The 16,731-nt window shown below is 36.1% G+C and overlaps 1 protein-coding gene and 1 long non-coding RNA gene across 2 annotated transcripts; both read left to right on the top strand.

The window, feature by feature from the left end:
- The first annotated feature begins 9,329 nt into the window (after positions 1-9,329).
- Positions 9,330-14,042, top strand: LOC132562729 (uncharacterized). Its single transcript, XM_060227486.1, has 6 exons — positions 9,330-9,416; positions 9,864-11,218; positions 11,551-11,742; positions 11,857-13,169; positions 13,452-13,655; positions 13,808-14,042. The coding sequence occupies exons 1-6, from the start codon at positions 9,380-9,382 to the stop codon at positions 14,040-14,042; spliced, it is 3,336 nt and encodes a 1,111-aa protein (XP_060083469.1). The 5' UTR covers positions 9,330-9,379.
- An 811-nt stretch (positions 14,043-14,853) lies between these two features.
- On the top strand, positions 14,854-16,512 carry LOC132562722 (uncharacterized). Its single transcript, XR_009554775.1, has 3 exons — positions 14,854-14,917; positions 15,998-16,151; positions 16,435-16,512. It is a non-coding gene; the product is annotated as an uncharacterized LOC132562722 (long non-coding RNA).
- Positions 16,513-16,731: the final 219 nt, after the last annotated feature.

The raw sequence follows: 16,731 nt of genomic DNA, 5'->3' as shown, positions 1-16,731 counted from the left end.
GATTTTCCACTTTACAATAAATATGTAAAACAATACAACCTGTCACGAACATTTTGATTACTTTATTAAGGAATGGATTCCGTGCGATTATACCAAATATGTATATGAACAGTGAAAAACTGTTAAATCGTTATGTTCATAATGGAAGGAATAACGATTTAACATCAAATAAAAAAAAACTTTGACATGAATTATTTCTTTGTGTTCTTCAACTTTCTTTTAATGGTCAAATCTTTTTTTCTGACTCCAGTTTACAGCCCATCATTTTTTTCAAAGCAAATGTATCATGAAACCATTTTCCCTGAAAATCCCAGACACACCCCACTCCCCACCCCATCCAAAGTAAAATAATTATAATTGGTGGCATAAGAGCTGGTTTCATGGTATATCGAGCCTTTGAAAAATCTCGTGCGGAATTATACTTTGCTGTCGAAAACTTGGCAGGTGTTCATTAAGTTACGTGTCACAACAAGCTACTGTTGATATCTTCACTAGGACTAATATGAATGCAAATTGAATGGAGTTCATAAGTACATATATTAACTGTGCCATAGAAGTGTAAACAGTTTAAAATGTTAAATAACATTTATCAGAAACAAAAATAGATAAATGCCTATATTTACTCTGATCTATTTGACATTCATTAGACTTTATCTTTTATCCATGAACTTTTGCATATTTTAACACCTCAAACCCATTTCATAGCTACACTATTCATATTAATGTAGTGTTGGTACGGAACGGACAAATCTGAAACTCGGAAATTAGGCAAAACTGTCCAGTTTGCCCGTTCGCATCCCTAAATGGAGCCTTGGGATTTTAAATTGTACTATTTTGCTTTTTCATTTCACACAAGATATACGAATGCACACGAAGCTGAGTGTTCAAATTATATTTTCAAAACTTGACAGAAAAGCTTTCTGGTAATATGTAGTCTTTAATTAATTAGCTGTCAGAATCCTATTTTAACAATCAAAACTGCAAATAACTTTTTTTTATTATTAAATATCTCATATTAGAACTTTCCACCAAAACTGCCACAAAAGACCAACTTCCGGTTTTCCATAGGGGTCACATTTTTAAAACTTCAATGTTAGGGTACCAAAGTATACGAAACTACTTCTCAAGTTTGGAAAGACCCAGAGACTTGATATCTCATGCATATAAAGTTAATATAATTGTATTTAACTGTTGTTAATTTAGATGACCTTGACCCACTTTCAAGGTCACAGGGGTCAATTATATCAATAGCATTAAATGGCGTTTTCTTATTTTTAAAGAGGAAAACAGTTGTGTGATTTAGTCAACAATGTACTTGACCAAATTTCAAGGTCATATGAGTGAATTATGTTAATATCATTGAATGACGTTTTCTTACTTATTAAGAGGAAAACAGTTACGTGATTTGGTCACCGTACTGTACTGTACAGTACAGTAGAGACTTGCTTTTAATTGATTTAAGCAAAACTTCCAAAAAAGACCAACTTGCAGATCTTTGTTATTAATATAATTGACCTTGACACATGCTCAAGGTCACGGGGGCCAATCATGTTAAGAAAATAAAATGACGTTTTCTCAACTTTGAAATCTGAAACCATAATGAAATTTGGTCATCAACCTTCTGTTGACACTCCCTCTCAAAATTTCAACTTCCGATTTCCGGTAGGATCCAAAATTTCAAAGTGCTATTTTGACAACTTTAAGAAACTTTTTTCAGAAGTTCTGAGGCCTGGAGATTTGATATTTCAAATATAGCAAAGGCCGTTTTCTACAGTGAATATTTCCTTTAATTGTTTTAATACCAACAAAACGTTTGAACTGGAATTACTCCAAGTTACTTAGAATAAGTTCCGAAACATCAATATTTCAATACTCGGATGCATTAATCAACTACCTGTCAAATAAATCGGCTACGTCTACCTTGGCTGTAAATAAGGGTAAAGAAAGGAGGCTACGATACGCTTGCAAGCTATACGAATTGTAAATAAGAAATAAACATTTTACAAGAAATCCTTGGTAGTGTTTAAAGTGCTATTTTGTTACACAATCTTTCACATAATCTTTATAAACAAAAGTGCCAATGTCTTGATATTTAGTCACAATAATGCTACTGCAACGTTGAATTAGAACTATCAATATGAATGGTCTTCACTTATGTTCAAGGCCAAAGATGCCATTACATAATGAGGAAAAATGGGATGAAATTTAGACATCAGTCTTCTGTGAGCTTATGTGTACAAAATAAATAACATATAAATCAAATAATTTGGAAATTAGCACCCAGCTCTTTCAGACAATGAAAAATATCCGTTTTTACAGAAAATGTGAACACGAACACATGTACATCAATTTCCCAATCATTTTGTTACACAATTTTACATTATATTTCGAGTTATGAAATTGGACAATCAGAGTTATGGATTTCAATATCGTGGAATTTGTATGAATAATATACTTATATAAGTTGTTGTCATTTTAAAGTAAATTCAAAACACATTTTTGTGTTTGATCCTTATTTCAAAATAACCTAAGTTACTAGAATCCAATTGTAATGAACTTGATTAATAAAATTCCTCCCTCTAACTGGTTAATATATAATTTTTTTTTTCATTTCATTTGGCAACGGAAGGTCACGTAATGTTTTTTTTTTTTTTTTTTACATATGACTATTTCTTTCTAATTCACACTGCTACACTAAGCTTACATGAGTCTTTATGTAAAACACTTTAATGGAGCAATGTATAGTTTTTAATTTGACACCAAGATTCCTAAACAATATGGTACGATTCTTCGAACTAGGTTATTCATAGAGGGTTTCATCAATTTCGAAGGACTTGTGATCTTATGTATGGGTGAAGGAGGACTAAGGTAATTCCCATAACAAGAATCTAATGCTTTATTGCCCGAGTGCTATAGTGTTGTACATCCACATATATGGAGAGGGCAAGTTTACGTGTGTTTTACCACCGCGCCAGTGACCCCTCTATACTATACGCACAAATGACTTACCAGAAAAGTAAATAAATCACTGAGCAAAAGGCCAAGTTATATAATTAGGTAATGCATGATGTTCGGTTGACAGGCCCCTCGAATATGGCCTAACAAAGCTTGAAAAAATTCAAAGTCACAGGGGTCAATTATGCTACAGTCATTAAATGACATGTTTGCCATTTCTTAACAGCAGTGACAAAATTAGGTCATTTTCCTTCTCTTGACAATGGCAGTCGTCTGTTATTATTAAAACTTTTTTTTGGAGAAATTAAACTTCCGTTTTCCGTTAGGTGTCAAAGTTTTCATTAAGTGCTATTTGGACTACCAAACGTTTCGAATCTTCCTAAGTTTTGTGAAGTAATATTAAAATTCAACAGTGCTTTGATCTCTACGTCACACCATCAACTCGAATTCGTTGTGTGTTGAACGTTTTTTTTTTTTATTATTAATACCACTGATTTCGGATTTCAATCACATCACTACACCGACCGTCGGGTCGTGTCAGTCACTTAACTGTAGCTCTATGTGGTGCCTGGACTCCCGAGGACGTCCAGAGCGACGTGGTTAGTCTGTGATTCTGCCCAGCACTCAGGGGTATCCCTAGTTTTATTACCCTACACACTCACTCTTGCACGACTTCCTCACCTGTCACACCTGGACATGTACACGTCTCAAGACAACACCATATAAGGACAGACACTGACACTACCTAACAGGTAACACCAAATAAGGACATACACATAAATGCACGGACAGTAACGAATACAGATTAAACAGGACGTTACAGACACACTCTTGCACGACTTCCTCACCTGTCACACCTGGACATGTACACGTCTCAAGACAACACCATATAAGGACAGACACTGACACTACCTAACAGGTAACACCAAATAAGGACATACACATAAATGCACGGACAGTAACGAATACAGATTAAACAGGACGTTACAGACACTTACTCCAATTTACCCTGTGACATCTACTATTGAAGATTCCCTTTGTACTTTGACTTCATACATAGTGCCTATGTAATGCAGACATAACCTTTAATCGAAGGCCAAAATAGGTGAAAAGCCCGTCAAAATTGTCTATGACAATTTATAGTTATCCTTTGGATTTGACATTGAGAGACACGCCTTAAATATAAACAGCCAATTGCCGTGGTCCTCTGGAGTCATGTGACCCTGCACGCGCTCTGGCTTTCTCGCGATAATCTCGTTCGTTTTTGTGCATACCACGGTACACCGCTCATATTGTCGGAGGAACTTCCACTGATGAGCATTTAGAAGAGCCCGCTGTAGAGTCTACTAAAAAAACATGTAAGTTTTTAGAAAATATCTTACCATTGTGTCGACTGTCGTAATAACGGCAAAATAAATGTGACTATTGCCATGTAGCCATCACTTTCATTTACCGTCTGTTGACTGTGGTGAGTTAATCAATTATCGATAGTATATAAACTTTTTATGTTACCTAAAGCTTTGATACACGTGTGCAGATGCATTTCACGCCAAAACACCTTCCTTCGAAGGATGTATGGACTCTTCTTTTAATGTAAAAACTTACTCAACAGCGCCCTTTACAGATCTGTACGCTGATCCACACTTTCCTATTTTATAATGCGCACATGCGCTGCGATATTTTACCAAGCCTGGTATGAACGTGCCACAATAATCATCCTAATTTTTACTTTAGCTTTTAGCAGACGAAATTCATTGGATTCATATAGTATAATGATTAGTCGGTTGTTGATTTTGTAAGCGCTGAACATTGCCCGACAGTTCGCACGGTTCGGGATTCCGTCTCTCCCCGCCTTCCAACTTTCCCGAAAAGATCGCATACATGTCACGTGTCGTCATTACAACTGCATCTCAGGTAAAAATGACCATCAGGTCACTTTGATCGGTCCACAAAGCAATCAACTAATTAGTGTCACACCATAGTTTGATCACTTATTCCCTCCCAAGGATCGTCACGGTCGTGTGCACACTCTTTACCTGAAGTGAGACTGTGTAAGCAACCCCTTCTATAATCCCTAATTAGATAGAATTGGGAATTAAATGAGATGTATGATGAATTATCACCATATGGAAAACAAATTATGCTTTAAATATATCGTATGGAAATTCCTGAAATCCTGGAAATTTGTAGCTGAACTACAAAATATTACGATAATAAACTATAGACAAATGCCTCTAGTGTTGAGAATAAGGTACTTCCTTAGTGTTGAGTATGAGATATGTCTCTGGAGCAGTTTCTTTATTTTTCAGTTACTTTTGTTACAAAACATATACAAGATGATACAAACAAACCTCCTCCCACACGCTTGCAAATCTCCTTGCACACCAATTATGAAAGAATCCTCCCCATCATCATCATCATCATCATCATCATGTTGGGAATCATGGTGTTGGATATCAACACTGGTGTTGGTTGATGAGGCTTGTCCCTGTTGTTATGTATGAGATATGTCACTGGTGTTGGATATGAGACATGTCCCTGGTGTTAGGAATGAGACATATCCCTTGTGTTAGGTATGAGGCTTGTCCCTGGTATTAGGTATGAGATATTTCCCTAGTGTTGGGTATGAGATGTGTCCCTGGTGTTTGATATCAGACGTTTCCCTGGTGTTAGTTATGAGGCATGTTCTTAGTGTTAGGTATGAGATATGTCCCTGGTGTTGGGAATGAGATATGTCACTGTTGTTGCATATGAGACATGTTCCTGGTGTTAGGTATGAGGCATGTCCCTGGTGTTAGGTATGAGATATGTTCTTAGTGTTAGGTATGAGATATGGCCCTGGTGTTAGCTATAAGTCCATTGTGTTGTGTACGAGACATGTCCCTGGTGTTAGGTATGATTCATGTCCCTGGTGTTATGTATGAGATATGTCCCTGGTGTTGGGCATGAGAGATGTCCCTGGTGTTGGGAATGAGATATGTCCCTGGTGTTAGGTATGAGGTATGTCCCTGGTGTTATGTATGAGATATGTCCCTGGTGTTAGGTATGAGATATGTCCCTGGTGTTGGATATGACATATGTCCCTGGTGTTGGGTACGACATATGTCCCTGGTGTTGGGTACGAGATATGTCCCTGGAGTTTTGTATGAGATATATCCCTGGTGTTTTGTACGACACATGTCCCTGGTGTAGGATATGTGATAAATCCCTGGTGTATGTCCCTTGGATATGGGATATATCCCTGGTGTTAGGTATGAAACGTCCCTGGTGTTGGATATGAGACATGTCCCTGGTGTTAGGTATGAGATATGTCCCTGGTGTTAGGTAGAAGTCCATTGTGTTGGGTACGAGATATGTCCTTGGTGTTGGGTATGAGATATATCCCTGGTGTTTTGTATGACATATGTCCCTGGTGTTAGGTATGAAATATTTCCCTGGCGTTGGATATGAGACCCCTGGTGTTAGGTATGTTTCCCTAGAGTGGATATGATGAGACATGTCCCTGGTGGTAGGTATGTGTTAGGCATGTCCCTGGTGTAAGGGATATGTCCCTGGTGTTGGATATGAGACATGTCCCTGATGGTAGGTATGAGGCATGTCCCTGGTGTAATGTATGAGATATGTCCCTGGTGTTGGGAATGAGATATGTCACTGGTGTTAGGTATAAGTCCATTATGTTGGGTACGAGATAATAGGATTAAGATCACAATTAAATACTTCCGGGTTCAGTACCCACGAATAAAGTCCCTAAAAAATGTATGTATATTTGGGAAAAAAATAATATGCCTCTTTTAATTGGATGTTTGCATATAAATTTGATGTAGATGTGTTATAGAGATGATAATCTAACTGTCAGTGTGTAAATCATTCATATTGAACATGTATTTTGTGCTGCAGGATCCAGTGTAAAAAGTCCTGTTTTCACCTTTACCCCTGACCTGGATGTATATAATTGACGTTGGTGACACGCATGGAGGTATATCTCCAGAAAATGCCCAACATGATGGGTTGAAACTTTTAAATTTTGCTTCTCAAATGTTGATCTTGGCCAGGTGAAATAGAAATTTGCAGATGAAACTTTGGGACTTAGTCATGAATTTTAATGTTACAATGAAACATATAGTGAAATTAATTGTGGTCTTAGTCCTTAATGACATGCCTAAAAATCCATGTTTTTATTTCTCATACCCACATTTTTTGACCGATTCTCATACAAATTGGCATGGTTGTTCTATATTGTATGACTGATAGGTAGTGAATTAATTCTTAATTGATCACTTCAATTATAATTAAAATTTTAATTAAATTTTTTTTTTAAAAATTTAAACTTTATTTTCTGGAGTGATCAGGACATCTATAAATAACATCAAATTAGCATATTTGTGTCATTGTATATTCCTACGCCTGATTTTTAAAAGTTAAGATGGAGGATTTTTTCAAACTATACGAGTACAAGATCTTAGAAATTTCTGTGGTTAGCCCAGATAATGGCTTGTGTAGGATTTGGATTGGACCTGTAACAAGGACAGAAAAGTATGGAATTCTGTCATTTAAGGACCCCAGTGATTTAAAATGGAAAAAGAAACATGCACACAGACTTGCTTTTATCTGTTTTTCTGAAAATTTAGAATTGTCAAGTGATCTGGACTGTTCCCATCTCTGTCATAATAGTTTATGTGTAAATGTAGAGCACATAAGTTCAGAACCTCATTTTATTAATAATAATAGGCAGTACTGTTCAAATTCAAATGTGTGTTATGGTTATTTAGGGTTCAGTGACTGCATGTTGGATTTGAAAATTTAATTAAGTTTTTATTCATTTGAGGGTATTAGCTATTGTACACTGATGTATACAACATTGTCCAACTACCACCACGTGGAGGTTCCCTCATTAGGTAGTCATATATATTGTTGTTGTTGATGTTGTTGTTACATTATTTGGGTTTTTTTTCCGATTGTTGACATGTCTCTAATAAATTTGTTGTCACCTCTTCTCAATACATGTGGTCCTGTCGTTTGTCTCCCCTACATAGATGGATATTGGGATCTAGCTGACTTCTCCTGTAGTCAGACTTCCGAGCGGACCTGGACCTTTTTGCATGCTGCTTGTGCTGTTCTGCTAACAACAACATACTTCTTTTCTTGACAGCAGGTTTGTATTGGTGCTGGCGTTAATATATTTCCTCTGAGCTGAGTCTATCAAGTTTGTTTGACCTCCCTACTCAGAGTACCACCAAAGTGTTCAACCTTCTTTTGAATGGCTTTCTCTGCAGTGTTGTTTTGGGTCAGAATGGCATTGCCTAACCTCCCCTCAGCATTTCTTCCAAAATTTTGATGTTTTAGTAAGGACACATTCAGGCTTCTGTGACAACCTTCGTTCTTCTGTGTGGATGTGCTGAGTCTCATAGGACATATTCCATACAAAAGGGTACCATATGTGCTGCATTTTGCATAACTGTCATATTTCTTCCAATAAATGAAAAAAAAATTTTTTTGTGGTTTTTAAGCAAAAACATTATCATCTCTATCTAGAAAATCAATTGATTTATACAATATTGAAACATGAAATCATTTCAAGAATAAAATAAAAACAGAATGAAGCGTTTTTTGACGGAACTGAACTCCCGTCTATCCCGTAACACTTTTCCAGGCTCTTTTTAAAGTTTTTTCTTCCGACTAAATCTTAATCGCTGTTCATTAAAAAAATACACAAGGTCTAAAAATACGTATTTTCATATGTTTTTGTTTTAAAAAAGATCAATATAAAATCAAAAAGCTAATTTGCTTCGATGTGATAGTTTTTTTAAATATTCTGTCAGCAATCCTGACGTTCGCAATTTGTCCCCTCAAACGTTGGTATTGATTGGCCGGACATGAATCACAGTTATTGCTCGAAGTTAGTGTGTTTGCCTTCATTTATAATAATCCCAATTGCAACTAAATTTTAAAGTTTTTCGATTAAAAACTCCAAAAGCCGTGCGAACGTAAATTCTGTCAAACAGTGTCGCGATATCTTCCGACGTTCGCAAATTTTGTTTTTCACTTTACCATATGTTACCGCCCTTCATTCACATCGAAGTCTCGACACAAGGGGGTGCTGTGTTATTTCCGTAAACATGGCAGCTGTCATTAGCGGCACGGAGAATCTCAGTGGTGAGTTTTTGATGTTTTGGTTTTTCTGTCAACTTTTTTTACGTTCGCATCAATGACAGTTCGCACAGGGAATATCATTAAACGATGATTTGGGGCTGATACGTTGCAGGATTTTGAATTACGCTTTCAAGTGACATATTTTCGTGAGTGCTTTGAATTTACCGCCAGCTGGAGGTGAATCATACAAGGTTAGTGTGCGAACGTAAAATCAGTGACGGACACTTGATGAGCGAACGTAAATAAGTGACGGACATATCATGTGCGAATGTAAATGCATGACAGACATTTCGTGTTAACCAGGAGTTATGGTAAATATGCAATTCATCCGTGTAGTGATTTCATTATTTGTATTGTACTGTGTAACATGGTTAAGATTGTGTGGAATAGCGTAATTTCACTCAAGCTTACAAGTCCTTTTGATTCATTTTGGTCCAAGGATGAATAAGTTCTTGTCACACTTACAACAGAATGTGTTGAAAATATATTGACAGAGGAAACCTATTACCTATTGTCAGATTTTTTTCCACCTCAAAAAAGTCGAGAGCACTATAAAAAAGGATAATTTTATTTAAATTTTGCTTTCTGTGATTAGGGAAATTGAAAAGCACAGTGTAGAAATATATATAAACTATTTTAGATAAAACCTTTGACTTGAAAGTAAATTTTTACCTAAGGACCTGATATATGATTTTATTTTAAGTATGTGGGCCAATCCAAACCTTGTCATTTAACAATTATTTTTTTTCCTGTTACAGGACTACATAGGAGTAACTTATATAGACAATGGCTTAAAGAGGCTGATCCTGTCAAGTATCGTCACTATTTGGAAAAGCAAAAAAAGCGAGTAAAAGAAAAACGAGATAAAATAAAAAGAGAACTTAAAAAGACAAATCCAGACCCTGAAGTGGTTAAAGAGAAAGAAAGAATCCTTTCGTTGCAGAGAAAGAGACAAGAGAAATATGAAAACAGAAGAAAACAGAGTGGAACATACTTAAAGAAATCACGAAAAGAGAAAAATGCATGTATTATTGAAACCAGGGCAAAAATTCTGCAAAGGAAAGAGTACAATCGGCAAGCAAAACGCAATGAACGTGAAAGAATGAATTACCAGAAGAAAGAATGGGTCAAGAAGAAAGACAGAGAGAGAAAGCGTAGATCAAGAGAGAGAAAAAATATTTCCAAGGCAACAGTTACAGAAGTGCAGGATAAATCCAGTACACCCTTCAGAACAAAAAAGAGTGAATGGAATATTACATCTAATGTAAGAAAAACACTTCCAAAGTCCCCAAAGAAGTTTGCCACAATCTTACGCAATGTAATCAAAAACTCCAGTCCACAGCAGAAAAAAGAAGTAAGGAAAACCATCGCTGATGAGTTCATCCATGTTCCAGAAGCTGGCCTAAAGGAAATGAAGAAGACAACTAAAGGAAAAAAGGCCTTGGTAGTCTTGGCAAGGTCTCTTGTAGTTAGATACAGAAATCTTAGCAAGCGCGCAGTTGCTACAAAACTGAAAATTGACAGAAAAAACCTAACAAAGAAAACTAAGAAAAAGAAAAGAAAATCACAGGATGTCAATAACTGCATAAAAGAGTTTTATAAACGATCAGATGTATCACGAGTCCTTCCAACAAAACGTTACGCCACCAAAGAGGGTCCTGGTTATTTGATGCAAATTTCCATCAGTGAGGCCCATGCTAAGTTCAATTTAGAATCATCAGTCAAAGTTGGACTTGGGCGTTTTGCAGCCAAAAGACCTAGAAATGTGAGAAAGCTTGCAGAAAAGTTTCGAGAGTATTGCTGTTGCGTTTACTGTATGAACGTCAGAAATAAACTATTAACATTAAATAGATGTTGTCCAAAGAGCAAAAAGGTGTCATCTGAAGGATCATTACTAAACATTCTACTTTGTCGGAAGTCTGACAATGAGAAATTTTTCAAACAGAAATGTGTCAACCGAGAATGTTCTGCATGCAATAATTTTGCAGAAACATTGAAAAACTACTACATGGACATCCCTGAGGAGAAAACATTCACATGGGTAAGATGGGAGTACCATAGCCAAGAGGGGCAAAAGAAAAGGATACTCAAGACAAAGAGTGGACAAAAAAGGGTAATATTGGAGGAATTCATTCAAGACATCTTACAGCCATCACAAGGAACAACATTTGTTTCCCACCTACACACTGCAAAATGGCAGGATTTTCAGTTTTCATGATTAAGAATACCTTGCCAGAACAAACCCTCCTTCAAGTGGTAGATTTTGCTAAAAACCGAAGCATTAAGTATCAGGAAGAAATCAAGTCAGTATTTTATACTGTTGAACAAATCACTATGTATCCTGTTGTTTCTTACTACCACACTCAACAAGGTGTTGTCAGAGAAGCAGACATTGTTATATCTGATGATCTAAACCATGATTATCATGCTGTGGATTATTTTCAGGAGAAAGTTTACATGGATTTGAGTAACAGGATAGGAATCCCAGATAAAACTATTTTGTTTAGTGACGGTTGCAGTGCACAATTCAAGTCAAGAGGACCTTTTGGAATATTGGCCAAGATGGACAGAAAAGTGAACAGGAACTTCTTTGGCTCTGAACATGGAAAAGGTGACTGTGATGCAGAGATCGGAGTGGTAAACAGGGCCTTAGATAGAGCTATTACAGGTAAAAAAGTGGTTATAAACAATGTATTGGATATGTACATGTACTGCCATGAAAACTTAGAAATTGATGACTGTCTATCCAAGAGGAGGTTTTTCTACATTCCAAAATCAGAAATCCAAAGGCAAGGAAAGGAGAACCACACAAAGACTGTGAAAGGAACAAGGAAACTTCACCAAATAATAAACAACTCACCTGAATTGTCAACACTACTTGTCAGAAATCTTTCCTGCTTCTGCGAGTCTTGTCAGATGGACAGCCAAGGATATTCTTGTGTGAACAAAGAATTTGTTGCCCCTTTCAAAAAAATTTACCTCACTAGCAATTCAGGGGAGCCTGGAAGTTCAAAGAATATTACAGAAAGTGCTTGTGATGAAGGAAAAAGACAACCAAGTCAGAAACAAAGCGCCAACAAAGAAAACAATTCCAGTAAAAATGCAGCCAAGAGCACCAAGGAGAAGAAACCATCCCCAAAAAAGAAGACAAGAAAAAGGACCAGAAAAGCACTTCAACTGGTAAATGTAACACCTGAACAATTGTCCATCGAAGGGGATGAACGTGTGCTTTTCTTCAGAAACACTCTTTCCAGCCTCCAGAAATCATCATCATTTGATGAACTTCAAAGAAGATGCTTACATTTAACAGAAGACAAATATTTCCGAAGATGCCATGTACAAGTGGATGATACAGTAACAGTGGTCCAATCAAAATTGGTTGCTGATAAGGTGGCTCTAAGGTTACTGCCTGTAAATAATGATCTAAGCAACAGATTGCCAGTCAGAATTACAGGTGATGGAAACTGTCTGTCCAGGTCGGTCAGTGTCGCATGTTTTGGCAATGAGGAACACCATGAAGAGATAAGAGTTAGGATTGTAACTGCCATGTGCCTGGGGGAAGAATTGTATACCAACAATGACAATCTACAACAAGGCTTGGAATTTCCCAAAGGAGAAGGTGATCATCTAAGTGTCACATACACTATGATGTCTCAACTGTACACGGCAGGCGATAAAATCACACCATCTGTAATTAAGAGAATTTTTAGAGCAGAAGCTATGGCGGTTGTTAGAGACAAAGAGTACATGGGAATATGGCAGCTCTTTGCACTCGCTGATATGCTAGGAAGCACAGTCTTTTCTGTTTATCCAGACTTGGGGGGACCAGTACCCAAAGCAGTATTAGGTCGGGAAATCAACCCTCTTGTTCTGCGACATAGGAAGCCTCTGTTCATTATGTGGACATCCACTAGAGAAGATCTACAAAAGGAAAATTGGATACCAAACCACTTTGTTCCTCTCATCCAAGTTTGTGGTCGGAATGAGAATTTCACAGATGACTCTGATGAAAATATTGAGTTGGATGACAGTCTCCTGGATACATTGCTTCAGACAGTTACTGAGTAAGTAATAATTGATTTATAATCATAGGTACTATATTTATATTTTGACTAATAGGCATTTAATCGAGGTACACACAGAAATACAAAAAGGGTAGGGATGTACAAACAGCCAAACATCAAAATCAAAAGGGTAGGCATGCACTGATTGAGATTTTTCTCCGTGTATTGCAGTTTCCCCTCCACTTTAAGACCCTGAAAAATCTGTCAATCATCATACCATTACATTGTAATATCAATAAATATAACTTATTCCTTTATACAAAGATTTTGATTTGGTTTCAGTTCACAGGAGATGGAAAGCCCAATACCAGTAATAGCCTGTTCACAGGAGCTGGAAAGTCCAATACCAGTGATAGCCAGTTCACAGGAGATGGAAAGTTCAATACCAGTGATAGCCAGTTCACAGGAGATGGAAAGTCCAATACCAGTGATAGCCAGTTCACAGGAGATGGAAAGTCCAATAATAGCCTATCAGGGAAACCATCAGTAAGTAGACTCGGAACAAAAGATAAATTCATTAATTTGCCAGATTTTTCTCTACCTTAACACCCTTACAAATCCTTCAGTTTTTATACCAGTACATTGTAATATTAATAAATGTTGTTCCTTTATACCTAATGATTTTGATTTGTTTTCAGTTCACGGTCTTTGGAAAGTCCAATAACAGCAATTTCACAGGCAATGGAAAGTCCAATAGCCAGTTCACAGGAGATGGAAAGTCTAATAGCCAGTTCACAGGAGATGGAAAGTCTAATGGCCAGTTCACAGGAGATGGAAATTCTAATGGCCAGTTCACAGGCAATGGAAAGCCCAATAGCCAGTTCACAGGAGACGGAGAGTCCAATAAAAGCCTATCAGGGAAACCAACAGTAAGTAGACACAGAACAAAAACAAAAACCATTGATTACTAATGTGCCTGTATGACCTGACTAAATTGCTCAAGATATCTATGAACAGTTGAAATTTGTAAGGAATTTTGAAATGCCGATCACCATACTAGTTCAGTACACTACTAGTGTATTCATACATATTATAGTCCTTTTTATATCATAAGTGCTGTATGAAAATAGCCATTCAAATTTTAGTAGCACTAGCTAGAACCCCCAGTTTCCATTGTGCTTGGATTGACTGGTTAGTGATCCATACGCATTAGCACACAACGCACACCATGCAGATATGTTACAAGCTAGCTAGCATACTACATAGGATGTCTAAGGATCAGATGGTGCATATACTACAACATGTGAAGTAAATACTGTATACCTGGATATTTTCGCCTTTTGAGGATGGAGAGAATACAACAGGAAGGAGAAAAGTTCATTTTCTAATTACAACTTTTTAAAGTAGATGAAAGTATTTTGCGTTTTACCAAGGGGGAAAGTATCCAGTGACGAAAATTTCTGAGTACATGTATATACATTAAATTATATCATAAACTAACTAGATGTCAAGTGAAGATCAAAAGCAAAGCATTGTGAAAGCATGCAACAGTGCATAATATATGTAACTGAGTTTAGATACTGTTAATGTACATTACAATATCCAATCCATACACCAAAATTAAGACAAAATGTCAATCATTATTTGAGTAAGACAAACATTCCTCATCCTACTTTGTGAATTAAAATGAAGGATTACAATTACAATGATGTCATGTTTTGTAATTGAAGTGTCTAGAGTCCAGCAATCATTGATGATGAGAATTTAGCAAGTGTGGGTGAACAGAATCAAGCAACCATGGACAACAGGTAATTGGTGTCTCCTCCCACAATTACATCTTTTACCAGTACCATCTCATGATAGATAATTGTTGTGTCCTTTATGTACTCAAAACCAATATATATTGTTATTATTCTAACAAAGTGAACACATGAAATTAACAATGAATCATACGAAGTCAGATTAAAAAAATTGATGTTTTTTTGTCAGTTTGATAAACGCTGACTATGCAGTAATTAATATTTTGATATCAGATATATTATATATTAATGCTTCCAGTTATTCCACTGGGCAATTTTTACTTATTGCTCATGGCAAAAAATCGTATCCTGCTGTTGTAAGTATATTGTTGGCTCCAGTTTTTTATGGTTACTTTTTCACTTGAGTAGACTTCTAAAGATCTACAGGACAAGTGGCATCATTGAAGATGTTTATTCTTTTGGAACCTCTGGTCTTATTCTCCTTGTAGTTTTGCAGGAAGTCTCCATGTAGATCTTGCCTTTGTTTCAAGTCTGCTCTTGTGTTGATTGTACTTTCAGTTTGTATTACAATTTCATTTGTATATTCTTTGTTCTCATTTGTTTCCAATTTTATACCCTAGCAGTCAGGGAAAAGGGTTTTAATGGTCTTGCTTTTAGTGTATGTACAGTTAATGTTGGCCTCAATTTTAAACAATTAGAGATCAATGTAAGTTCATGTTTAGTTTGCATTATTTAAAATGGTGCCACCCAGTACTATATTTGGTAACATTTGAACTAAATAATAAAGTGGAATAATATAGGCATAGTGTTTTATAACAATTAATCTTAGTCAATTTCAAAACTGTGTTTTAGAGTTCTACTTTGGAGACAGCTTTTCAAATTTATTGCGATCAAATAATATTTAACATCCCATACAATTCAATTCTTGCTGATTTTTGAATGGTCATTTATTGTTTTACAATTTACATATCAAGTCACCATTATTTAAAATCGCAGAAAGTTTATCAGTACATGTGAAGAGCATATAAATGTGCAATTTTCCAGCTGTGTTCTAATTTCAACATAACTATGCCATTACAGGAAAACAATTTTGCAACCTGTGAAGTGTTTTTTATGTTGCTTTTTTAGGTGCAGGAATGGCCGTTTGTCTCATTCTTTGAGAAGAAAAGAGGGGGTTGGGTGATGGGTTCATTAAAGCATGCCATCATCACCGCTGATATTTTATCTAAATTGGACCCCCCACAAATTGAGATGTATGGATCCAGAATGTTATACAAATTTGGTAAGACTCATTGCATTATAAGAATGTGAAGGTACTGGATCTAAAACCTCATTTAAAGTTTGTTCCTAATCAATTATTGCTTATAATCATAACTTACCATGTACCTATCCTTGTTAACTGTATATATTAATACTGTCTCCTAATCCCTGAATAAGTGCAAAATTTTCTCAGTCTTTCAACAATGTTTTTTTACCAAAAATAAATTATTCAATATAGGGCTCTAAATTGTATGAATTGTGTTTGAAATTTACATACTTATTCTTCTCATTTTTTTTACTTGCAGAAATGGTGTGAAGATGAGAACAGAAGAAATAATGAAATTCATAAATTGGAAATAAACTTTTGAAGAAATACATAAAAATGGATTTATTTTTTACTGTTTTGAAATTGTGCTATACAACCCGAATACGTTCTATCAATATGAAAGAACATTCCACTCTGCAGATGCAGCCATCAACATACTGAAGTTAAACATAATGGGTAACACATAGACATTCAAAACGATGAAGGCAAGCCTGTGTGCTCTGGAAGAGTAAATAATGCCTGCCTCACATGCAACACCAGCCATGTATTTATAGGT

The sequence above is a fragment of the Ylistrum balloti genome, unplaced genomic scaffold, assembly GCF_031769215.1.
Source record: "Ylistrum balloti isolate Yb309-2 unplaced genomic scaffold, AGI_CSIRO_Ybal_v1 Utg371494, whole genome shotgun sequence".
NCBI classification, from domain to species: Eukaryota; Metazoa; Mollusca; class Bivalvia; order Pectinida; family Pectinidae; genus Ylistrum; species Ylistrum balloti.
The sequence above is the reverse complement of the archived record's forward strand: the minus strand, read 5'-3'. Positions and strand labels throughout refer to the sequence as shown.